This window comes from Haplochromis burtoni, unplaced genomic scaffold, assembly GCF_018398535.1.
Source record: "Haplochromis burtoni strain Fernald_Lab_line unplaced genomic scaffold, NCSU_Asbu1 Contig_663, whole genome shotgun sequence".
NCBI lineage: Eukaryota > Metazoa > Chordata > Actinopteri > Cichliformes > Cichlidae > Haplochromis > Haplochromis burtoni.
Window position 1 is genome coordinate 160,543 of NW_024583024.1, and position 26,180 is coordinate 186,722.

The following is a 26,180-nucleotide window of genomic DNA, read 5'->3' on the forward strand; positions in this document are numbered from 1 at the left end:
TACTCCAGACAAGAAATGCATGTAAACAAAAACATCCCAGCAGACAATGTGATAACCAATTAAAGTTTATTCATTTTTTTTTTTTTAAATTCTCGGTACATTCAGCACTTGTAGGAGGAAAAAGCAACAAAATCAGTTTTAAACTAAAAAAAGAAAATTTTAAAATTCTAACCATTACTCTATTAGAAGATAAAGATTTTTTTATTTTCACCTCCTCTTAAATATAAGATTGAAGGATCAGAGGAGGCGTTTTCAAATAGACATCAGTGCAGGGAAGGTCAGCTTCCCATAATCATCTGAGTATTTCATATCCTCTCCTTCTCATCCCACAAAAGGACAAAGTTAGGCATAATGCCACATCTCTCTAACACTACTGTCGCAGTGTCGAGACGTCACTCGCACAACAAGCCTTCAAAGGCTGAAGAAATAAACATGATTCCTCAAATTTCCAAGAAAACAAAATTAACTTATATCAACAAAGGTCGTCCATAAAGGTACATTAAAAAAAACAACAACAAAACAAAGATAAAGAAAAAATGTTTTGTGCTGAAGAGGAGAACATTAAAACTGATCCTAGAAAATATGTGAAGGTCAGGGATCTATTTTGGACTGGTTTTATTACAGGGCTGAGGAGGAAGGAACTGTGCACCCGCAGAACTAAAATAATGAGGCGGGCTCCCAAAACCTCAGTGGGACAAAAAAATGAAGAGGCGAGCCAGAAAACTACCGCCCTTCTTCTTTTCTTCAATCAAAGGGGAACCGACAGCACTGAAACAGAGACGAGGAGGAAACGCTACTCTCTACAGGAGGAAGGAGCCGGTGTTCTGCTGGAAGACGGAAAGAGAACGGAGGAGGAGGGGAGCGCGATGAACCGTGAATGTTTCTGCAAAGGAATTTGTTAAAAAGATGGGGAGTGGGGTGGGTGGCAGAAGTGTGTGGAAGACAACGCTAGCGTCATAGTGGACGAATTCAAGCACAGTGGGGGCAGGTAGGGGAGGAGCAGACACCGAAACACCCCTGCCAGTGCCAGCCCGCTGCGTCCTCAGCTACACTGCTTCCCTCTCCAGCTTTTCCTGCGGCCTCCGTCCATCCCTCAGCGGCGCCTGTCCCTCGGGTTGCTCCGACTACGAGACCGGCGTCCACTAGCAGCGCCCGGCGAAGGTCGTCGGGGCCGGTGGCTGCCATCCCTCTTCTTGTCCCCCTCACGGTCCCGATCTCTGTCTCGGCCCCGCTCTCTGTCTCCGTCAGCGCCTCGCCCGGCTGCTCCGCCGCTCGTCGCCACGCTGCCATCCTTCTCCCGGCCCTTCAGCCTTTCCTTCTCCTCCTCGCGTTTCTTCTCCTCCTCTTGCAGTTCCTTATGCCTTCGCTCGCGCTCCTTTTGTCGCTCTGTGCGATCCAAAAGCCTCTGCGCCACCTGAGAAGGGGCACAAACACAGAGCACTGTTCAGGTGCAAGTACAACCACACCAGTCACTCGACACTAAATGTCAACATGTGAAGGACCAACCTGCTCCTCGGTGAGGGGAAGCCAGTATATACACGGAGCTGTTTTGGTCTTGAGGAACAAGTCGTCTAACAGTTTGGCTGGAGGTTCATCTGCCTTCTCTGTCAGTGAGGAAACAGAACCAGGCTGTTACACATGGAAACCTGAGCGCAAATATACATGTGATTAAAGTTGTGACTCACAGACCACACAGCAAACACTGCTGCACAGTTGGGGGATGTGGGGTTGCTTGTGTTTATCAACTTTGGGTATTGCATATGAGTAAAGGGCTCGCTGGGAAAAAAATCTTAGTTACTCTGCCAAATTGTGCACCTTTAGATTTGATTTAAAGCAGAATGGGAGGCAGAGCCTTCAGGTCCCTCTTCTGTGGAACCAGCTCCCAGTTTGGATTCAGGAAACAGACATCTCTAATGTCAAGATCAGGCTTAAAACTTTCCTTTTTTCATAAAGCAGCAAAGGCTCCTGGCAATTTCCCATGATGCACTGTGTTTCTTCTTCACTCTGTGTTTATACATCCCTCTGCTTTTAATCAATAGTTATTGTTAATAAAACAGAGATTTGGATCCCTATGAAAAAATTAAGCTTTCCCAACGCTGCCAAACTTGTGTCATCAATATAGTCCAATTATTTTCTTCCCCACATTCAGAAGCCAATCAGCTTCTGCTCCCTGTTCTTTGAATCTCTTCCATCACTCCGCCTTTCACCTCCATCTCCACCTCATCCTGGCCACCACCAAAGTCCAATTCCTCCCACTGCTGGGACTCAGCTCAGCTGTGTAGCTTAATTTGAGTCTAATTGACAAATTATTTATCACAAGCTCTGAACTTCAGTAAATCATGTTCAGTTATCTCCACTGATCTCTCCTTACCGTAGCGTTTTTTTGGTTTGTTTTTCCAAATGCAGGGTAGGACACAGATAAGTGGACCTGTGCAAATGGTTAGATATTTACAGGAGTGAGCCAAATGCAGCAGGAGTGCAGGGAGCAGTGTAGAGCTGCACAAAGAGATGGACACTGAAGCGTTAATGAGCCAATTTCTCAAAAGCCTCAGATTCTTTGAACCAGCTCCCAGATCACTCTGCTTCTTTTTAAATACATGAAGCTCATTTCATCCCCAAAAGTGACGCAGTCGGGAACCTTTCCGTGTTGATTAATTAATCATTACTGTCTGTTTCAGTAAGGTGTACTTGGATTAAACGCCCCCCTCCCCCACTGTGATACTCTTAGTGAGTTGTCTTACCCTTCTTATCAGTCTTCCTCTCCTTGCTCTTGGCCCTCTCTCTCCTCTTCCTGTCTCTGTCTCTGGATCTAGATCGTCGTCCATCCTCTCCCGGCCGTGCAAATTCCCGCACTTTATCCCGGTCCCATTCCCGCTCGCCTCGCGCCCTCTCTCGGCGCTGCATCTCCCTTTCTCGCTCTGCCCACAGATCCCGTACACCTCTGTCTCGCTCGCGTTCGCGCTCATGTTCCCTATCTCTGTCCCTGTCTCGTTCTCTGTCTCGCTCAGGCATCAGAGGGGGCAGCCGGATCGGTGGGGCAGCGGGCGGGGGAACAGGCTCCTCCTCTTTGTCTGGCTTCAGGACACCTTTGTGAAAGTCCAGCTGTTTGAAAACATAAGCAGGCAGGTTAAAGAGTAGCTGTGGAGAGATTATTAAATGCAAACAAAGGTGCATTTATAGGTTTATTTTTTAAAAAACCTCAATATTAGACTGCAACCAGTGAGGTCAAGTTATTTCTACTCACTGGAAGTTAAAGAAGAGGTAATAGCGAAGCCCTATTTTTCCTCAGTACATTAAAAGTAGCAGAAAAATGATCCATTATAATAAAATGAGCTCAAACCATGTTAAGGCTGGACTGTCCTCGCCACCACCCAATGTGAAGTCTTCAAGTTTTGTGTGTGCTGAAAGCAGTGCATTTTTATTTGTGGCATTTCTGGCTTGTTATTACCTCAGCCTGCTCACAGAAGTCCACGTTGAGGACCTTGGGATTGCTCGTAGGCCACTTGACTCTGTGGAGGGCAGCTCTGGTAGCGACAGCCTCGTCTGTTGTAGCGTACTACGAGGGTAGGAGGAAAGGAAACAGAGAGAAAACAACCCAATCACATCTCAGCCAACACAAGCTGTGAAAACAGACAACGGCACAAACAGATGGAAGCAGATGGATGAGAATGCAGAGGTCAAAAATATTATGCAAATGCTCCTTGTTGAATTTTCTAACATATATTTGCAAAAACAAATTATCGAGCCGTTTGACAGATGCTGATTAGGAAACAATATACTTTAGAAACTGAGCGCTGCATAATTCCACATGTAGCTTGTTAACCACATGCATCCACTCCTGATGCAGTGAAACGGTTCATTTGGCAATACGTACTGTGACATAGCAGTGAGACTTTATCTTGTCAATCCAAAAGCCCTCTTCCACTACGCTCCCTGTACGGTTCAGCAGCTCCTTCAGCTGGCCCAGGGTGAAAGGTCGCACCTGTTGGACAAAAAAAAAAAAAAAAAAAAAAAAAAAAAAGATTCAGACTTGAAGACATACTTTAATGATGGTCTGGTAAAGAAAGCCCTTCCAATATATTATTTTTTTAATCGTTTTATGAAATGTAATCTGTATTTTCACCACTTTCAGCTGTATTACAGATTAAAGCTGCAGCATATTAAACAGGGGAATGCCCTAAGGTCACAGCTCAGACAATAACCCTTTTGAATTTAGGTAACGTTCTCCTCTAGTGCCACCATCAGGCCAAACAGCATATTTTTTCCCACTTGACGATCAAAGACGGCCATTTCTAGGTTTGACATCTGCTTACACCGTCAGCTCCTGTGTTTCTAAAGTGTAAGGCCACCTGAGATTACTGAGCCCTGGTGACAAACGTATAACCCACATATGACGCAAGCAACAAAAATCTCCAAATGGCAGTGATTAAATGTGTAACGTCTAGTCTTGTCACAGTCTGTTAAGTCATGCTCTGTGCCCCTGACTTAAGCTGATGCCTGACTGCAACCTTAACACCTGGGTAAGCATTCCTGTCTGTAATTATGGGAAAGATGGTGATGATCATGTGATTACCACTGGCATACAATATATCCCATTCATGGAAAAATGTACAAAAGTTTAACTCTTGAACCTGGTATAAACACACACGATTAAGAGGGGAATTTTACAGATTTGGGAGGTGTGTGTGTGTGTGTGTGTGTGTGTGTGGTAACAAACCCACCAGGTTTGTCACATGGATGATGTTTGACACTTTTCCACGAGGTGGTGAGGGCTGCCTGGTTGTGCGGACGGGATCGTCGATCGTGACGGACACACCGGACTTCTGTTGACTTATGGAGCGACGCACCAGGCTGTCGCTGGGGGTAACTGTTGGAAAAAAAATGAGAAAGAGCCAGGAAGAGTGAAAGGGAATCACTGGAATGTTGCCACAGGCATGACGGAAAGCTGGAGGTAGCAATTAATTATAGCAATTAAGAATCCACAAACTTTCACCTTTCTTCGCTTCCCCGTCGAGGCTGACAGACGTTTGTGTTTCTGGGGCGTCCTCGGAAAGACTGCTCTTCCTGTTGTCTCTGGAAGTCCGACGTGGTTTCTCTGTCTCCATTTTCTCCACCTCCTCTTCTTCTTCTTCTTCTTCCTTTGTCTGTCCATTTTCCTGGCTGCTACCTGGGACAACCTGGAGAGGAAAAAAAGCCCAAAACAAAACAGGAACATGAAGAGAAGCCTTGTAGTTTCCAAAGTATTTCACTCAACGCCACCTACAGGCGTTCCCTTACCTGTGTGACGGTGCGTCGGATCTTGAGGCCTTTGTCTGGGTCGCTTCTGCTGGCATCCGGGTTCTCCTCATCACCAGACAACTGCAGCTCCTCTGGGTGAAGATCCACGACTGCCTCCTGGTTCACTTTGATGTCGGGGATCAAAGACTGAAGCGTAGAGATGTGGACAGGAGAAAAGAGATAAAAGAGAAAAAGAATTATGTTAATGTGGGAACATCTGGCAGCTTCTCACACATTCTAATCAAATTTCCAAATTTTCAATTTCCTTACACAATTGTTTGATAATATGACACACGTCACAGCAGCAGTCGAGTGTAAAATGTAGGTGAAGCTTCCACCAAATGAAAACAATAAGAACACCTCATGATAAATCACTCTTTCCAATTTAAAACGGAAAATCTTCCCAAAATAAGTCATCACAATGCCAGAAGTGCTGGGTGTGTCTTCACTTTGAACAAGAATGATCATGTAAGTTTTGATCCGGAGCCAGAAAAAAAACGCTTCACTTCAATCAGAAACTTCTAAAAAAATAAAGTGTTCTTTCTTCTTACACCACCTTTTATAACCTTCACTTCTCTACTATCTGTTGGATGCCAGGTGCTCATCCCTGTGCTGTGTTGGTACCTTCAGGGAGTCCGTTGTAATGCTGATGGAGGGCTTCTTAGCAGTGACGGCCGTGCTGGAACCCCATCGCCTCTTTCTCCCCGCTGCGGTTCCCGTCTCAGTCTCTCCTGCTCCTCCGTCTGTGGTGGCGGGAGAAGTCTTACTGTCTGCAGGAGTTGGGGGAGAGAAAAAAAAAGTAATTTATCATCATGAAAGTGAGCGATTTGGCTTCTGGTGAACAGGATTTCACTGACAAGTTACTGCAAGCTCACAGCCTGAAAGCAGCAATGATTGTCCAAATGCTTTTACCCAAATTGTTTTGGCAATGGTGGCAGTAAGTAATTTAGGACAAAATTCAGAAATGTAATTGAGAGATTAAACAATTTCCTTAACAATCTTCTAATACTGGACTATTTTTGTTTTGGCTTGCTTCCACAGAGAGTCTGCTAGAAAGCCTCTGCACACCTGCTTTCTCCTAACACAGAGCTAACAGGCAGCACTTTTTAAAGAGAGGAGACTAGGAATCCTGTAGTGGATAAAGGCAAAGTGCATTTCTGAGGAAACAAGCATGGACAGTATCCCTGCTGTAGCGTGTTGAAATTGGAGAGACCAGTGAGTAATTTTTTTTAAAAACTAGCACACCATTTCATTTCATTATCATTTCTTAATCACTGTGCTGCTACCAGAGCTATTAGGTGTGAACGGAAAACAAAGGATGTCATGTTGTTTTAATACCATCAACGCTACGATCCAACAGAGACTACATTCATTGGTGTACAGCGCACACCGCAGAGGAGCAGCTGTCTCATCTCCAAGATATAACAGGGTTTCATCAGCTGTTCATTTCAAATATGGCAAAACCTTCAGTCACTGAGGTAAACGTAGACTTCTATGTTTTTCCTACTGACGCCAGTGCAGTTTTCCCCTCAATCTAAAGCTGTACTATTTAAAGTTTGTTCATGTAACAAGTGATGTGGAAACAGTTGACAACTAAATTTATTTTTGGTGTATGATCCAATCGCAATCAAGTGTGGTGGGTTTTTTTTTTTTTTGTGGTATGGACTAAATCTGGGATTTTGGCCCTTATTACAGGTTACTACGACTACGGTACATATAACCAATAGTGCAGGGAGATACTGTATAATAGTTTGGTGATAGCAGAACGCCATATGTGCCACGTTCCTTCTGTATTTCCTGGCAGGATCTTTATCTGCTGACATCTGACAGATTTTTCACATGCACGTTTTAAAAAAAAAAATCTGTCTTCTGATGGAAAGACTAAGTCTGCTTTTAGGTCCCATAATAAGCAGGCTATGACAGTAATATCCGACAGTCTTAGTAATCAGCGCACACTCACATTCAGAACGACAGTCATGCTCAAAAAACGCGAGGAACTGCGTTTCCAAGTAGGGTTAGGTTGTTTTTTTAATGTCCACACCTGCATGATGAAGTAGCGGTGCTCACAATCACCAGGTTTAGCCGGAAGATTTAAAGATCCTTTAACACAGGGGTGTCAAACTCAAATACACAGTGGGCCAAAACTCTAAACTGGAACAAAGTTGCGGGCTAACGTTAATATTTATTGAAATATATTTAATCCTCCAGATATAAGAATGAATCTTTTCTTATGGACTCAAACACGTTTTGCTGAAAAACTGAATATGGAACAAGCAAAGCTGAATACTAAACAATATATATATTAGCTGTATAATACCAGTAGGCCAGCTCTGATAGTAATTTGGTTTGGCTTCGCGGGCCAAATGTAATTAGGCTGCGGGCCAAATTTGGCCCGCGGGCCAGAGTTTGACACCTATGCTTTAACGGGTTTTTAAGACTCTCTTATCTTTCTGATTTAATTTTACACTACAAACTCTCCAGAGCCCTCAGGTCCTCTGCTAGGAGACCGTCCCTAAAATTAGAACCAAGACTCACGGAGAGGTATCTTTTAGTTATTATGCTACGGGTTTATGGAACAGTCTACCTGAAGGCTGCCGAAACTGTTGAGATGTTTAATACAAAACTCAAGACCTTCCTTTTTAGCACGCTTGGTTAAGGTTTTTGTGTGAGTTTTATTTATTTTACTTTTCATTTATTTTGATTTTCATTGTATAATTTTATTATACTTTATATTTACCCTTTACTTATTTTTTTTTTCTCTGTATGATAGGTGGGTGTCTAATGTGTAGACGTGGGTGTGTAGGAGGGGTGTTGAGAGAGTGCAGAGAAGGTGGTGTATGTGTGTATTTCAGTTTATTTTCTGCATCTTAATGCATAAAAATTCCTATAAAAATAAAGTTTTGATTGACTGAGGAGGCCAGGTGAGGGGAAGCCAATTGGAAGAAGTTCCCATCAGTTTGAATGTGGATAAACAGAAGTGCTATGTAGGATAAATCCATGGAGCTATGGTAGTCGAGTCCAAGAATAACCAGATAATGTGCTGAAATAAAAAAGGAAACTTGTGTACTGCAGTCTTTTTCCTGATTAGATGTTATTACACAGAGTTTACTTTTGCCATCTTGCTCATGCAAGTACACCGCTTAAAAAAAAAAAAAAAAAAAAAAAAAAAGAGTGTCTAATCTTTCACTTTAAATCCTGCTGAATCTATCGTCATGTATCCTGTAACATGGGTAAGGTTTCTGGTCCAGGATTCCAGGAAAAACGATAGAACTGGTATACTTACTGGTCAGGGATATCTTGCGAGCAGCAAAAGCCTTAGGGGTGGTGCTCTGGAAAGAGAGAGAGACAGAAAAAAAACATACAGAAACCCCAGGGGTGCGGGGTGAGATGAGAACCGGGAGTCCAGACCCAAACAGGCATCAACAGAGACGAGGTGAAACAGGAAAAGTGGAGGAGGGGTGGGGGGACGGGGGGGTTAAAGTAACAGAAGCCCGGAGGCTCTAATTGTATTACATTAAAAATAAAAAATCTCTGGTTTATACCAAGAGGCTCCAGACACATTTCTGCCATCCACCTCTGCTCAGAGCCGCTGAGATAAATCTTTATGCTTCTTCACTTCTACATGCGTTTGACAGCAATATGGACTTTAAGAGCAAAGCAACTACAGGATCAGTATTAGGACACAAGTAGGGCAGCAAGATGGTGTCTATCTGCAGACTAAAGTCACAAGTAAATCTTAGTAAACTAAAACAATTCTTCAGACACCAAAAAAAAATTGTTAACAACATTACATACTGTGGCAAAGTTGTGAAGTTTCAGAGGCTTCCTAACTTTACACACACTACTGCTGATGTAACGAGAAAAAGCTCGCGTTACTTTAGCAGCGATAATAAGTGAATGTAGAAGTATGTAAAGTCATGTTTACTAGCTTTCTACATGCAAAATAATTATTATTACAATAAGAAACACCCTACAAATGTGTTTCACAATGACTACAGCTGATAGGATTGCAAATGTTCCACACAAACCCAACTATGGTCCTGACAGAACGAACACATTCAAATCACTGTTTTAGATTTAAAAGAGTTTCGCCATGTTTCAGGTTTTGATCAGTAGATGGCAGGAAGTGCAGGACCTTTGCTTCCTAAATAAGCCGTATGAAGTGGCTAGTGGCTTCCAGACAGTTTCATTAATTCCATTTCGTGCTGAGGAAAACATTACCGATCTGTGTTCTTCGACAGCACTATATTACTTAATTATCTCTAGATATTTTGCAGTGTGCAGGTAAACAAAAAAAACCCCCAAATGCAAATACATAAGGGTATATTTTGTTTGCCCTCTTGTGGCTGCAAATTTGAATGGTTTGAACTTGTGTGGCTTTTTGTAACTATTATTCTGCGTTCACAGGGTGCTGATGCTGCTAATGCACTCGATAAGCATTAAGGTAATGGTGTGTAGCTGAGTCAAGTGGTGCAATTGAATGATGGTAAAATATTAGTGCTAATGAGCAGAGGTGGAAAACCAAGTGCTGAAGACGTACTAATCTGTAGCAGAACTATCAATACTGCAGTTGTAATTCACCTTAAAGAATGCATCATATTAACAAAAGGCTATTGCAGATCCACAGTCTGTGTTTAAATGTATACAGAGCACTCTCGGCTTGATGTAAACATATCAAATTGAACTGCAGTACACATGACAGTTCCAGAATTTTGGACTAAATTACAAGAGGAGGAAAAAATATTTTATACACTAACTCCTGTCAAATATTTACACATTTTTAAATAGAGGTATAATGACAAGTCATTTCCTGGTACCATTTAACACCTGATTCCTTACTGGCCCAACCTCACGACAGTGTGCACTGTATCTAGGCAACAAGGATCCAATCAGAGAAGGCAGAGAAGTGAGGGCAGGGCTCGATTTGAGAGTGCAGATTAGCCACCAGGCAGGAACTGATCACCAGATTGGACTTTTTTTCTGGGGAGGACTTTTCTTGACTGACTGCTGGTCACACAGTCACGATTCAGTCTTTTTGAGGGGGGTGGCAGAGGTTTCAGAGCGTCTCTGTGGACTCTGACGGAGTCAGGGGAGGGATGTAGGTTTACTTTGTTAGAGTCCAGGATCTGTGACGTACATCTGATGAGTCTTTTGTTAACGCTTGAGGCTAGTGTCTTTCATTTCCATTGGTGCTTACATATTCTCCATTCCCCGTGGATACTTGGGGAAAAAATGGGATTTTCAACATGATAACCCCAGATTGTCTGTGATGCCTTCCAGCTCTTTTTTACCCATTAGGTTTCCGTAGGTTTCCAAGTATGCAGTGAGAGTCTTACGCTTGCTTTGAGCTCACCGCACAGAAGATCAGAATCAAGTCTCTTAACAGGAATAAAGATGGAAAAAAAATAATCCAGTCTTTGTTGAACTGCAATCCACGGCTGTAGTCAAAGACAGAGGGCTCATAGCAGTGCTAGCATGACTCCCCCCCACACACTCGCATGAAACCATGCAAAAAAAATTTACCAGGGCCAAGCTGTGGGTGTAGCGAAGAGATGGATACATAAATAAATACGTAACAGCAACAACCGCAGGAGTCCATCTGTGAGGTCCACAGTAGAGAGAGAATATCACAATCTCACGGTGAGACATCCACTGAGTCACACTGGTGCTCACTGCAGGGAAAGAACGGGCAGCAGTTTGTGGAGCAGATCCACCCTTCCTGGCAAAGCGTAGATGATCAATACAACCACAGAAAAAGTGCATCACTGTGGTCAGATTACTTGTCCTTGGACAGATGTCTTTAAAAGTCTCTCTGTGTCTTTACTAAACTGGAACCATTCAGGAAAACTGTTGTGATCTTAGCTCAATGAGTCCCATTTGAAAGGTGTGCCACACTGTCAAGGCAGATGATAGCTGCAGGCTTTACAAAACCAGAAATCCAGATGTGTCACATCCATAGATTTTTGTCTTATCCACAAAGTTGTCCAACAAAAACAAAAGAAAAAAAGCCCATGGGTTGTTGCTTACTAGCAGATTGTCTTAGTTGCTCCATTTGAAAGAGTCTTAAAACCCAAAACGGCGACAGCAGCATTAATTAGCAGTTACTGCAACAGTTCTCAGTCCAAAGTCATTACTCCACTCCACAAGCAGAGGGCAGCGTGGGAACAGAGGAAGCATCAAAAACCAAACTGGAGAACTGAAGTTTTGTCTGGATTTTGGAGGACAACACTTGCAGACTGTGTTTATCCTCAAAATGGCAGAAAGGGCTAGGGAGAGGGATACAGAGCATCAGACACCCTCCCCCTCCTTTAACCCTTCATTCATCACCACCACACAGTCCAGTCCAGAACAGAGAGCAGGCTTCCACGCCCTGTGGCTGCCGCTGCTGTCGGTGGTGCTCTGATGCAAGCTCCCATTACTGCTGGCTGACAGGAGGCCTTGCAGGCTGACGCTTTACTCAGTGCCATGGGGTTGCAGACTCTGGGCCTAACTCAGGTACCAGCGACGCACTTGGGCATAGCGGGACAGGACTTGTAGGAGAAGTAGGAGGAGGAGTGGAGGAGGTGTTGGTGGTGTTGTTGGTGGTAGTAGTAGTAGTACGCAGCAGGTACCAATAGGGGCAATGGAAGAGGCATGGGCACCTTCATAACAAAGCAATCAATGGGGTTTTAAACAGCAATCACACCATAAATATATATAGTGAGAGAGAAGTGTTCATTATGGGATACAAAGGCAAAAGATGAAAAGAGGTGGAGATAGACAGTGAGAGAGAGAGAGAAAGAGTGAATAAGACAAAAAGGGAGGCAGCTTGAAAGGAGCAAGAAAGAGGACAAAGGGAGATGAGAAACAGGGTGGAAGAAACAGCAGAAACAAGCCCTGATGTATCTCTACACACAATGTCAGGGTCCATTATTCATGCAAACCCAAAGGGGGAAAACAAAACCCACAAATACACACTCACATTGGAAAAGCGATAACAACTTCAAACTGCACAGAAGCTCACCAGAAAATCTAATTCAAGCACTTTAGATGGGCTGGAGTGTAATGCATGATTGTCCTTTCTAATGTTTCTGAGGGCGATGGATGAAAGCTTTATCCGACAAACGGGAGCTTTGTTAGCACTATCAACAATTCTCTGTGGTATAATTAGACTATAATGGTGGCAGTACTTGTAAAAATGTTGTCTGATGGGATGATGCCTCTTAAAGACCCTGACACACCACGTGCAAGAACTTGTGCTGAGAAAGAAGTTATATATCAAATTTAATAGGAAAAAAACTTAATGAGAATACTTAACAAAAAGTGACAATCGAGTAACTTTTAAAATAGTTTCTTACAAAAGGAAACAGGCAAAGAAACAGCTGTGGACACGATGGACAAGTAGTCCATTCTATTGTGCTTTCTTGATGGATATATGCATGAAGATGTCCACACGCAGCCTCATATTCATCTGATGGTGATCAAGCCAGACCCAACCAGACCCTTGTCACAACTGAGGGAGTAACTACAGCAATGTCAAGTGGGTCACTGTCAACTTGGTGTGTCAGGATCTTTAGATGTTTAAGGCCATTACCTTCCCCCCCCCCCCCACACACACACACACACTCTGATGGATATATAAGCATGCACTCTCTGCAGCATGGATATCTATTTTAAACACAGTATAACCATCAATACTTTCATTCCAGCAGCTTTTACCACTTAATGTACCTCTGCAGTGCCCACACAAACAATGGACATGTGTGAGAGATCATCTAAATGAATGAGCTTGTTATGAAATATTAGTTGAATTAAAAGCAGATGGAAGGGATGAGGTGATTCCTATTTAACCCTGGACCCAATTCCAACTCAGCCCCAGGTCATTCACACTAAACATTTGTGCAAAAAATATCCAGTTGAGTGATTTGTCTATTACGATGCTTTAACTGATGAACACACTGTAAAGTCAGATTTAATCAAAGGCGAAAAATACATTAACGCCTGCAAAGAAACTGGGGTGTGTTGGTTTTGAGTAACCCATCCTTAAATTACACTGATAATTAAACATGCTTGTATATGAGTGAGGATGCAGGTTAGTGGGAGACAGGAAAAGACCCAGGCTCCTACACCCTCCCAGTGACCTTACCTCCTCATGGCGGCCCTCACTGTTCTCAGGCTCAGCCCCGGAGGCTGGCTGCTGGTCCATGGAGCTCTCCGAATCTGGTTCCACCTCCGTCACGGCGGCTGCACTGGGCTCCGACACCTCCCTGCAGGAGGAAAACAGTGGAAGAAAGGATAAGAGTGAAGGTTATTTCCATGAAAAAAAAACCTCACATTGACCATAACTACACAATCAATTATAATAAACACATAGGCAACTTACAGTCCAAGCCGTAAACATTTAGCCAGTGACAGTTTTTAAAAAAATTTTGTTTCTGTAAACCACCCCAGTGGATATGAAATGCATACTTTTAGCTTTCATGAAGGGGTTAACATATTAACCGTTTAGGGATTACAGAGTCTTTAAAACATTTAATGTCTGACATTTATGTTGTCACATCCAGCTTTGCATAAACGTCTAGAAAGTCTCAGATTTGCAACATGCGTGAAAACAGCTGGCGAATCTCCTGGGATCGAGGAGGGGTTCACACACATACATGGTGAAACCGAGAGCAGAGAGAAACTACTGTGACCATAAATTACAGTGAAAAAAAAAGAAATTCCCAGTATTATTTTTATTTGATTGCTGGGGAAGGATGTCCCACATGGCCACATTTTAACAAGCATAGAAAGTAACCAGTGCTGAGGCTCCAATCAAAGACAACTGAGACAGAAATGAGTCCGGCAGCTATTAATGTCTAAGCTGTTGAGGCCTGGGCAGTGTTAGGGTTTGTATAATAGGAGAAAAAACAATGTGTAGGAAAAGAGAGGAAGGGTGGTGAAGGCCAGTGATCTGGGTCACTCCTGCTATAAATAACTCACCAGCTAACTGACACCCAGGGTCACAAACCTTTCTCAGACTAACTCATACTCAGACATAACCTCACAGAAGACTGTGTGTGGTCTTCATCTTATCCATTTGGATCATTGTGGGGGTAAAGAAAAGTATAACAACACCTCTGATTCAACCAATAAAAGCCATGAAGTGCGGTTAATGGAGTCGGACCTCACACAGTCAAATGCTTCCCCTCATGTTGTGATATTTTATTACTCATATCGCAGATGAAGATAAAAACAGGAGATGGCATCATTATATTTTTAGCTACCCCCTCAACTCCCCCAACCAGCATTATCAGAAGCCGCCTCCGCTGCCTCCATGTGATGCCACGGGCAGCGAGGCAGCACCCTGTAGGTGGGAGAATCACATCCTGTAGCATCCTTCACTCTAATCACCGTGCTCATCACCCACTGCTGTTCGCATGCTTATTTGCATTATATGTAACAGGACACACTGAAAAATGCTTCTCAATACTAAAAAACCTGAAGGCAACAAAAAGCCTGTTCAAGATGCGAAAATCTCCAACACGTTTAGGCACTAGTTCAATGCCATTTATTCAACAGCCTGTGCAGAAAAACAGCAGTGATAGCTATAACCTCCAGAAAGAAAGAAACAAATATGAGCAGTGCATGTGATGTGTGTTACATGTTTTTAATTCACTAATTATTGAGGAAAAGAATAAAAGTTGCCTATTAAATCTTTAAGAATAAAGTAATGTGTGTCTATTCCAAAAATACTTATTCGATCATTATAAAAGGCTACAGGATGAAACTCCTTCATTTTTGTTTGTTATCCACACAAGTGACTCATTGATTAGTTTGTTAATGCCAAAAATATGAATCATGGTTATAGGATTGTGGGTCAGTATAAAAACAACTTATTTAACAAAAAAACCCCAAACAATTAACTTAATTAGCATTTATTACTAGGCAAAAAAGACTTTAATGGGTTCAGCTTTAAATCTAATTTACACGAGATAAAATGAAAAATAAAAACTGGCGTATTTTTGACTCTAAAGCCCATCTCACAAGGGCAACGATCACGTGAAGATGGAGGTGGTAGAAAACACAGGGTCATCTCCTTCAGGTTCACCTACACAAATCTCTTTGTGACTTCTACTTCATCTACACAGATCTGGCCGACCAAAGTCTTTCTGATATCTTAACCTGCACTAAACTAATCAGCAAGCGAGTCTGAAGGACAGTGTTTGAAGAACAGGGTCATATTGGGTATATAACGCATGAAGGAAAAGCTTTTTTCAATCATTTTGTTTTCAATATATTTGGAAGGTTTTACACCCAAAATTGAGTCACTTTTACCAAAAGGCATCAAAGAAACCCCTTCAGCGAGGTGTTAGCTGTGGGTCTACACATTCAAATCCATGTCTTTTAAAGTGACAACAATCTCGCTATAATCCAACAATACTTACTCAAACATTCTCACAAGTCTTGGTTAAAGACAGACAAATCTTAGCTCTGCACATTCTCCGTGACATGTAAGACAACCAGTGTTAAGTTTTACTGCATCTTTTAGAGGAAGGGCTGTAATGTTAGTCTCAGTACTGAAATCTACCCAGGGCAACAGCAGAACCGGTTTCACCTCTTCTTCTTGAGATTAGTCACCAGTAGGACAGTCATGAAGACGACAGCATTCCCTTTCCTCCACACAACACACAGACTACACATTTGCTCTAGGTGTTGGTTTCATTGTCTACGGGTGTGTGGGCAAGGCCAGAGGAACACCTGCATCGGCTATAAAGGGAAGACAGATGTCAGCTAGAAATACAACCCCCGCTTAAGATCTTAAGACGAATGACCACAGAGAGAAAGAATGAGCAGCTTTTTCTTCTCAAGTAACACATTTAAAGCTCCCTCTCTCGCTACTCAAACAGTCTTGCAATAATGTCACCAGTCAGGAATGAGGAAGCCCGTTAAAAGGTGAGGAACAAGATCTGTAAAATGTTGAAGCATAACGTTTTTTCATATTAACGTTAAATGGATTTTTAAAAAAGCAAGCGGCTCAGGGCCAACTTAACAATCTGACCACATAAGATGAACAAAAACATGGTTTCCAATCAAACTGGACATACAGTCAGATCCCAGGGGAGGAGAGCGAGAGTGCTGGTACCAGCTGGGACAATTTTATCACACCATAAGGGACCATTCACACTGACTCTACAGCTAACAGATGTCTGCTTTAATGATCTCCCTTGACAACAGTGAGATCATTAACAGCTACAGCAACACAAAGCCAAAAATGCAAATATTGTTCACTGTCATTTAAGCATCAAAATGCATGCGGAGATTAAACATAAGTGTGCTTTTAAGGAGATATTCTAAAACAAGAGGGGGGTGAAAGTCCTTTATCTTGGCTGCAAGCATGCCAGGAAAAATACGAGGTCAGAAGGAAAGATGGAAGAGGAGAAATCAATGTCCACATACTTCTCATCACATCCTGAAATCTGAGGACATTATTTATTCATCAATAGCTCCTTTAGTGCAAATTTAATTCAAGGATTGTTCAAAGAAAGGAGACCCCCACTTTCCCGCTCTGAAAAAAAAAGTCTTCCCTTGCTCCTTCACCCAACAAAAGGCTTTCACCGCCGTCCCCACCCCCGGTCCTCTTCACATGGGCGAACACGCTCATAACCAGGCCAATGTGGACACATGATATGATATTCATCAGCCGAGCAGGAGCTGCTAGCTTATCGGCGCAAAACGACACGCCGAACCCGGATAACGTATCCCGGCAGATTTCTATATAAGTGGTGTGAAAGTACAAACGGCAACCTGAAGCCTTGAATCGCCCTCTGGCTCCCTCTTACCCGTTTTTGTTGCCTTCGGACAGCATTATGGCCGGCCTTGAAAGGAAACCCCCGGGGATAAAAGATGACACCGTGCCGCTGGATGTTATTTCGGTCAGGCGCTGCTTGAAACCGGCAACGCGAAATTTAAAAAATATCCTGCTCGTATGTTTCAATTACTGATTAGCCATACACTGCGTCGGTATCAGGGATGCACTGCATGCATGACGGCCATGTTGGCTAGCGCGAAAGAGCAACGGCTACCTTCCGGTCTGAGATTTCCAAAATAAAAGCCCAATTTAACGCCCAACCTTGGCGCATATCGAAAGAAAAAGTACTTAAACTTTAACGCAGCACCAGAAAAGAAAACTACATAATATGTGCTACAAGAAGGAAACCATTAAGATATGTTTAGGTTTAAATGAATAACTTTTTAGATATGTGCCATTAGATGCCCATATATTACATATAACACTCTTTATGTCACCAAGCAGGCTTAAAAATAATCTTTATCAATTAAACTACTAGTTTACTGAGATAAAACTCAAGTTGATTGCCATTACAAACATGCACACCAATTTATCTACCATCACACATGATTCTGAATTCTTTATGCATGAATAACTACTACAGCAATATAGTCTTTATATAGCAATAATTGCTTGACAATTACACAATAAACACTGTGTTTTAACCCTGGGTGTGACCAGAAGCGGCTGTATAACATGCTACCATGTTATACAGCCTTGTTATAGATATAGTAAAGCAAAATAAGCTGAAAGGCCTATTCCTCTTCAGTTTCCACTTTCATGTATAGGCCATCATAAACCTTGCTGACAGTAACATAATAGTATTGTGTATATATATATATAATATGGCCCATCGTCTGTGCAGAAACATTGCACACAGCAACTGCTTCGCTCCGGTGAGCCGAGATAAAGACACACAAAAAAAATGACATTATATTTTTCGGTTTGTGTTCTTCAGCCATTGTAATCATGAATAGTTTTTATACATTTTCAATAGCCCAAAAGCACAGTGGCTATCACGTGCTGCAAGTACAGCACCTCACGTCAACTATCAGAAAATCAAACACACAAACACAAACAGGACATACTTTATCGTAGCCTCATATGACAACCAGAGTTGTGATTACAGGGTTGACCAGGTGCAAAAGATTTTCTGATTTTAACATGAGCAGCAGCTGTTGCAAGTTTGTGAAATACTGCACTAGGTGTTCGATGTGTGTATTTTTCTGTAGCGACCCAAACAACCCAAGCAGCTCAAAACTATCAGAGCAAGGATTTTAATGAAGAGCTTTTAACTGTATTTTAATGGTTGTAAGAAGAACTTCTAATTGGTCAGGGTGCCTCACAACTGCTGCATATACCATCACAGGCCTGAGCACATGGCCAATAAGCTTGTCCAACATTGGCTATGCTGAACCCTGCCTGACCATATAACTATGAAATAGAATCACAATCTACGATACCCAAAACATCCTGTGATTTAAGTGAGGAAGACACAGTTATGAGGAGAGGAAACATGAAAGAAACAAGAACAAGAAGATGAAAATTGACCTGGACATCAGCAGCCAGTGAGCATCTCTTTGTAAATCCATCACCAGAATTAGTTACCAAACTCTGTGAGGTTATTCCTGAAAAGCGATTTGTAAATCACTTTCAGAAATCTGGAATACAGGAATCAAAAAAATGGAACCACAAATTAAGTCCCGGTGTTTGTCTATTGTATGACAGGTTATTAAGCAAATTTTATGTTTGTATGGCATATTTAGCAATGCTTAATACAAGTGATATAAAGAGGTGAGACAAGTGTTAACCGCCTTGTCTTGTAAACCATTTAACTAGTGAACTGAAAAGTTAAGCTATGTTGAAGAACGTAAAGCACTCATTTTAAGAGTGAGGGTTAGGATTGCTGTTCAGGTTTTATATATTTTAATAAAGGTTGCTTACCTTTTGGAAAGGTGTGGTGTCTCTGCCCCTTTACTCGGGTCAGCTTTTTTCTCACCATCTGCTTCTTGGTCCACCTTCTGTGAGATGATTCAAAATAAAAACAATAAAAAGCTATGTAGAGAAAAGAGATTCAGCTTCAAAATGCTCTTCACTCTGAAGGTTAAATTTCTTCTAGTGCTACAGATAGTGCACGGTTTCTAACTATTCCCCGATATCCACAACAGTTTATTTACTAACCTTCAGCTTCCTGGCAGGTGGTGTTTTATCCTGAGAGGAGGACGATTGTGATGATCGTGACGACGAGTCTGATTTGGAGTCAGAATCTGATGAAGAACCTGAATCTTGGACCTCAGTCACCAGCTTCTTGTCTTCATCTGCCGTCTTCTGTTTCTTTTCCTGCTCCTCCTTTAGCCGTTTCTCCTCTCTTCTCTTCTCCTCCTCCTGTTGTTGTTTCTTCTCTTTTTCTCGTTCCTTCTCACGCTGTTTCCTCCCCTCCTCCATTCGTTTCCTCTCCTGTTCCTTCTCTTCTTCTAAGCGTTTCTTTTCTCTTTCCTGTTCTTCTTCCTTCCTTCTTTCTCTCTTCTGCTCCTGCTGTCTCTCCTTGTCCTCCCTCTCCTTCAGCTGCCTCTCTTCCTCCATCTTCCTGTCCTCTTGTTGCATCTTTGTCTCCCGTCCTGGCTGTGGGGATTCACTGGAAGACTCAGCAGTGGAGTGTGCAGTCTCTCCTGACACACCAGCCCCCTCTGACTCCATCTTGTGTACAAGCAGAGAAAGGGGCCCTGTCCCACGTTTCACGCGTGGTTCGGGACTGCTGGAACGAGAACTTGAGTCAGAATCTTGCCTCTGCACCTTGGAAGGTGGGAATGACACCACCCTTTGGCTGCGTCCAGCTTCTTCACGGTCATCTGGGTCTGGCGGGCTCTGCTTGGGAGTGTCAGGAAGGGGGAACAAATTAGGGGGTGGAGAGGGAGGAGGTGTGGGGTGGCGCAGTTGCATGGGGGTGTGGTGTACCTGTGGAGGTGGGATGTGCTGTGGAGGTTGAAGTTTGCGTTTGGATCTTCCAGCTGATGATGGGACGCTGGGTGGCATCTGCTGCGATGGGGCAGGTCCCCTGCTTCCCTTTCGGACCCCACCGGGACCAGGCCCCCAGTCCTCATCATCATCACTCTCATCATCACCATCATCACCTTCATCACTATCCTCATGGACATGGCTTGATGCTGAACCCCCAGCAGATCGGCTCAGGTGGAGCACAGAACGAGCCGATCCTGGTTCACTCGGTGCGGTGCCTTCCTTCTCCTGAGCTGGGGGTACTGCTGGGGGACAGTCGGGCTGTCCCAGAACGCGCACTGACAGGGAGGCGACTGCACGGGGAGGAGAGGGTGCTGGTGGCTCCTTGTGTCCTTGGTGAAAGGTGGCTCGCTGCATCCTAGCTCCTGGAGCGTCATGGGCCTCCTGGTGATGAAGGGTGGTGCCATGACCTGTCACTGAGTCTCCTGCCCCTCTCTCCTCAGGCCTGGCCAGAACCTGACGTGGCTGCGCACAGATAACTGAGTCAGTGGGAGACGAAACATGATGACTTAATTCTGCTGATGTATTTTTAAAAAAAATGAGTTTAATCAGATTAAATCTGTAATCATTAGAAAAAAATAGTTTATATCATGCAAAAAGCACCATGCTATTATTTTTGTTTTGGTACACAGAATGTTGACAAATGCGGAAAATCTGATTCTTCTGTACCTTTCTGCTCCACAGGATAAAACCTTTGTTTTCCTCGAGGGTACTGACCTTGTCAGAGGCATAGGAGGAGCTGTCATTGTCCTCCGAGTGTTCTTCATCCTCCTCGGGTACAGCTGGGCTCTCTGAGAGACAGAAGCACGAGGCAGAGGTTAAAAGTCGACCCCGGTCTGAGAATTATACTCCCAGGACATGCCTACTGGATCTCACACAAGCAAAACTTTTCTAACAATAACTTGTAATGATTTCTTTTCCTCACACCGAAAAAGAGAAATAAAAACTTGAATCGTTTTTTAGAGAAATTCTGTCTTAATGGCTGTGAAATCAGAGATTAGAGTGTAGTTTTTCCCATAGTGTGAAATGCTCATTTGACAAGCCACTGTAGGTTTTACACATTTATTTAAATGTTATTTTTAATTTTTAAGCACATAAAGTTAGGTAAGCAAAGACATTTGACCACCAGGGAGTTTTTGCGAGTCGTCTGAGACAAAGGACGGGCCAAGTGTGTGTTTGTGGTCTGAATCTTTTACCATCAGCGTCTTGCCCCTGCTGGGCCTCTCTCTCCAGTCTCTGGCAAAGGAGCTCTTGCTGCTTGGCCAGGTACTGCTTTATGAAGCTGTTCTGGCACATCTCCTCTCCTATCTGTAACACAGCGTTTTTAAAACAATGTGACATTGTGTCAAAACATCACCAGACTACCGCAGATTTTAAAATCTCCTACCTGAGAGTTGGGCTGCAGCCCACTGTGAGAGGACGATGTCTTCTGTAGGTTCTCCAGCATCAGAGCCTGAAGGTAAGGAGGAGGGGAATTCATTTAAATGTTAACGTAATGCCAGAATGAATATTAAAGAAAACTGTAAACCAGATACTAGAATTCTGAGTCCTCTAATTATAACGCTTGTTATACCTGTTGACTTTTTGCATATTTAAATATCGCATATAGGTTTGCATTTTGTGCACAACATTAAAAAGGCAGACCTAAACCCAATAATAATACTAAATGTGCCTACAATGTAAGATACTTAATAAAAAAGGGCACTTTAAGAATTGTAAAAAGAATTAACATAAATGCATGTATATTAACTTAATAGTCTATTAATCACATGCAATAAATTTATGACTAAAAAGCATCGTCTCTCCTGAGCCACTTTATTAGGTACACCTGTTTAATTACTCATTGTCACAAACATCTAATCAGCCAATCACAACTCAGAGCATTTAGGCTTGCAGATATGATAAAGACAACTTGCTGAAGTTTAAACTGAACATCAAATGGGAAAGAATGGCAATTTAAGCGATTTTGAACGTAGCATGGTTGTTCAAGCCAGATTTTCCCACACAATCATCTCTAAGGTTTACAGAGAACGGTGTGGAAAAGGCAAAATATCCCGTAAGCAGCAGCAATGCCTCGACAGCAGAGGTCAGAACGGTGCTTCAAGCTGACAGGAAGCCAATGATTCCCTCAAATAACCACTTGTTACAATTGAGGTATGTAGAAGAGCATCTTAAATGCACAATATATCTAACTTTGAAGCAGATGGACTACAGCAACAGAAGACCACACCAGGTGTCACTCCTGTTAGCTAAGAACAGGAAACTGAGGCTACAATTCACATGTCTTACACAATAGATGACCAGAAAAATGTTTCCTGGTCTTATTGGACTTGCTTTCTGTTCCATTATATGCAAGGTAGGGTCAGAATTTGCTGTAAACAACGTGAAAGCATGGATCCATCCTGGCTTGTAACAATGTTTTCGACTGGTGGTGGAGGTGTAATGGTGTGCAGGATATTTTGTGACACACTTTGGGCTTTTTATTACCAGCTGACCATTGTTTAAACACTATAGCCTACCTGAATATTTTCACTGCTCGTGTCCATCCCTTTATGACCGCTGTTTAGCCATTGTGTGATGGCTGCTTCCACAGGGATAACACACCGTGTCCAAAAGGTCAAATCATCTCAATCCGGTTTCTTGAAAATGACACTGAGTGTACTGTACTTAAAATGACCTACACTCTCACCACATCTCAATCCAATAGAATAACTCTGGGATTTTGTGAAATGGGAGATTGCCATTATGGATGTGCAGCAGACAAATATGCAGCAACTGTGTGAACTTATCTTGTCAATATAGACCAAAATCCCAGAGTAATGTTTCCAGCACCTTGTTGAATCTTTGGCAAGAAGAATCAAGAAATTCAAAAATGAAGCCCAACCCAGTACTAGCGCTGTCTAACTAATGAAGCATGCATGAGTCTCTCTTTATACATTCTCTATTGCCTAAATCCTAAAAGATCCAAGATGTTTGTTCGAAGTAAAGAGAAGACACTTTCCATCAGTGCTTTTTCTGTGCAAAGATAAACTCTGAATCCTGACTGAAGCGCTTCATATAAACACATTCATTCACCCTGTTGAAACCCCATCTGGCGTGTGGGGCTCAACAGGGTGCTAGTAAGGTGTACCTGATAAAGTAGCTAGTGAGTGTGTATTAAATTCTTTGACAAGAAAGGCACATAAAAAAAACTTTAGGCATCCTACACATCCTTGTTTTGAATAATAATTTGAATATAGGTAAATCACAATAAAATTATTCTCCATCAACAAAGCCTTAAAGAGACTTTAAGAGCAACTCTATTGCTTTAATCTTATCAGCACCGTATTTTTTACTGTATGCATGCTGATATCAGTTTATTTTAATACTGTGCCGTTAACGCACGGTTTGAGTCAGATATGGGGAGTTTATATCGCAATCAAGAGGTGTTGCTTCACTATAATCTTATGATTAAAATAAATACATAAAGCAACGTATTATTTAAAAAAAGACCAATCAATTGGTAACATATTTTTTAAATGTGACTTTAGCGAAGGAGATGATCCCGGTTTTTAACAGTGAAAACGGCGTTTACAAAAATATAAGTTGAAGAAAATTTGAATGAAATAGCTGTTGGTTATGCGCGGAATGTGTTTACATCACGAGGCGCGCCCCCCGTAACCCTAATACACACACGCACGCACACGCAAGCACGGTGCGCGCGCGGGCACTGTCATGTACACTATGTGCGGCTGTTGGCTTGCTTACTCTCAGCTTAGGCCTGGACTTGACAGGTGCACAGTTCAACTGTGTGCAACACGGTGCTCTGCGAGTAGTTACGAATTAAGTCCGAACTCGGTAGCCGGGCCGTCGGGTTAAACTGTCAGTTACAACCAGTCGAAGAGGAAAACTGTTGTTTATGAGTAATAACGCGTGCACGGCGATTTATGTATTCCCGCTTCACAGCCCACACACATACACACATCGTTACGGCCTCTACTGTTAACCCCCCCACTGTCTCTCGCCTCCTGCTGAACTTGGCCAGACTCGGCACAGACGTCCGTAACGTGAGAGAAAACTTACCCCTTTGAGTCGCTTGATAAGTGTGTTCTTTTGTCCGCTTTTTGGGAGGTTTCTTTGCTCCAGAGCCGCTTTCAAATCGGCAACTCGGAGCGACTGAAGAGGTTTTCCATCAAGCGTAATATCTTCGTCCGCCATTTTGCTCCCTCCGCTTGTCTAAACTCCGTCGCTACGGCTGCTGCTCGGCGTCACAGCTCGGGAGTTTCCGGAAGCGCTCGGCTTGTCCGAACGATCCTCTTACCAAAATGTTTTAGCCACACTTTTTTTTTTAAATAAAAATATGAATAAAGTTTTTTTTGTATAAACACGACTAATATAGTAATACAACAACAAATAAAACAAACAATATTTTATTTGCAAAAAAATGTATTTGTGTTTTCTGAACAGGAATACAAGACAGACAACCAATGTAGTGTTAAAAATAAGGAGGATTAGGTCTGTTATTACTGTAGGAAAAACATTCACTTCTATATGTCAGCAATATGCATAACAGATCATACTGAGTTCAAATAGTGTAAAAAAACCAAAAAAACCCCATCCAGTTACAAAAGAAAAGACAGCCATTTTTGAACTGTAACTTGGAAAAAAAAAGAAAAACTTTGTTCATTGCAAATCACCCAATCACATCACTCAGGTGAAGGATGTGCATATATATATATATGTATAAAGTATAAGCAAATTAAAGCCATGCAGATGGGGAAAGCAAAGGAACATAAACGTTGGCATACAATAAATATACAGCTAAAGGTTACTTGCCCATCATGCTCCCTTAACACACACACACACACACACACACACACACACACACACACACACACACACACACACACACACACACACACACACAGCCCATTTTAACAGGCTGCTAGTCATTGGAAAATACTTCAAACCTCCACAGGGTGGCACTGCAGCAAAGAAAATGTAAAAGCTGGAAACCAAGTCAACAATTTAAATCTGAAACATTAGAAAAAGAAAAAGTAGGGGGAAATAAAGGAGGGGGGGGGGTAAAGTAATATGATTGCCAGAAGAGAAAGTAGTGCTATATTCAAGTTTTATCCCCCTGGCTGTGTTCTCTCACAAACAAGATGTGTAGTGTGAATATGCTGACGTGTTGTCGCAGAGAGGAGCATAATACCAATTATGACTCACAGGCCGTGCTGTGCACCTGTCAGTATGAAAAGTGGAGTAGTGTTAGACACAAAACAGGTTTGTTTTCATGGATTGTAAAATACAAAAAGTGTCTCTTTTAAATTGAAAAGCAGACTATGCTTCATTCCACAGGCATAGGTTCACGATCACAATAAAGTCCCACAAACTGATGTAGAGTTAACCGTCGTCCCCGTCTTTGTTCCGTCATAATAATGACAACTGGTTTCTGGTGTGCACTTCCACAATAAGATGGCTTCAAACTATCAAAGCGGACATAAATAAGAGGCGATGACAGGCAGTTTATGGGAAAATGATGCTGAAAAGCAAAAGTCAAAGAAGAGAAGTGATGCAAGTCATTACAAGACGTGTGAAGACAGGTGAACTCGGTCAACAGGTTTCGCATCCATTACCAAACCTGCCACATGACTGTGGGAAAGAATAGGATGAGGCAATTTGTCACCCAGCTATCGTTGCTCAATCAAAAACCCCTTCATCGACCCACAGACATATTCTCCCTCTGTGACAAAAAAGCTTTTGTTTTTCTTCATAGAGATGTGAAACACGTGCAAACTGAAGAATGAGGAGATGTTTCTTGTTAAGTGGAAATGGGGCACTACACAAAACACGCAAACACTTGCACAGATTGAGAATAGAAGCTAGGAAAACTTCCAACATTTCTCCCAAATAAAGCCCCCCAAAAACACACACAACATGCTGCTTCTGCAGCTTCTGAATTGATAATCACAAAAGGCCCTTCAGGTATCACAGTAAGAAAAAAGGATGTAAAGTCTCCTCCTCTGGACTATTTCTGGAAATTGGGGGTGGCTGAATAAATAGAGGAAGGAAGGAAAAATGGCTATCGTGTGAGAGG

The 26,180-nt window shown here is 42.5% G+C and overlaps 1 protein-coding gene across 1 annotated transcript; it reads right to left on the reverse strand.

Moving 5' to 3' along the window:
* Positions 1-49: 49 nt before the first annotated feature.
* acin1b (apoptotic chromatin condensation inducer 1b) lies at positions 50-24,356 on the reverse strand. Its single transcript, XM_014329994.2, has 17 exons — positions 24,164-24,356; positions 21,489-21,554; positions 21,298-21,409; positions 20,819-20,892; positions 19,268-20,566; positions 19,031-19,107; positions 13,403-13,523; positions 8,561-8,606; positions 5,902-6,047; positions 5,278-5,424; positions 4,994-5,177; positions 4,722-4,867; positions 3,875-3,982; positions 3,449-3,556; positions 2,742-3,102; positions 1,507-1,604; positions 50-1,414 (listed from the first exon to the last, which is right to left on the reverse strand). Exons 1-17 carry the CDS (start codon positions 24,296-24,298, stop codon positions 1,094-1,096), a joined length of 3,549 nt encoding a protein of 1,182 aa, XP_014185480.1. The 5' UTR covers positions 24,299-24,356; the 3' UTR covers positions 50-1,093.
* Between the last annotated feature and the right edge of the window lie 1,824 nt (positions 24,357-26,180).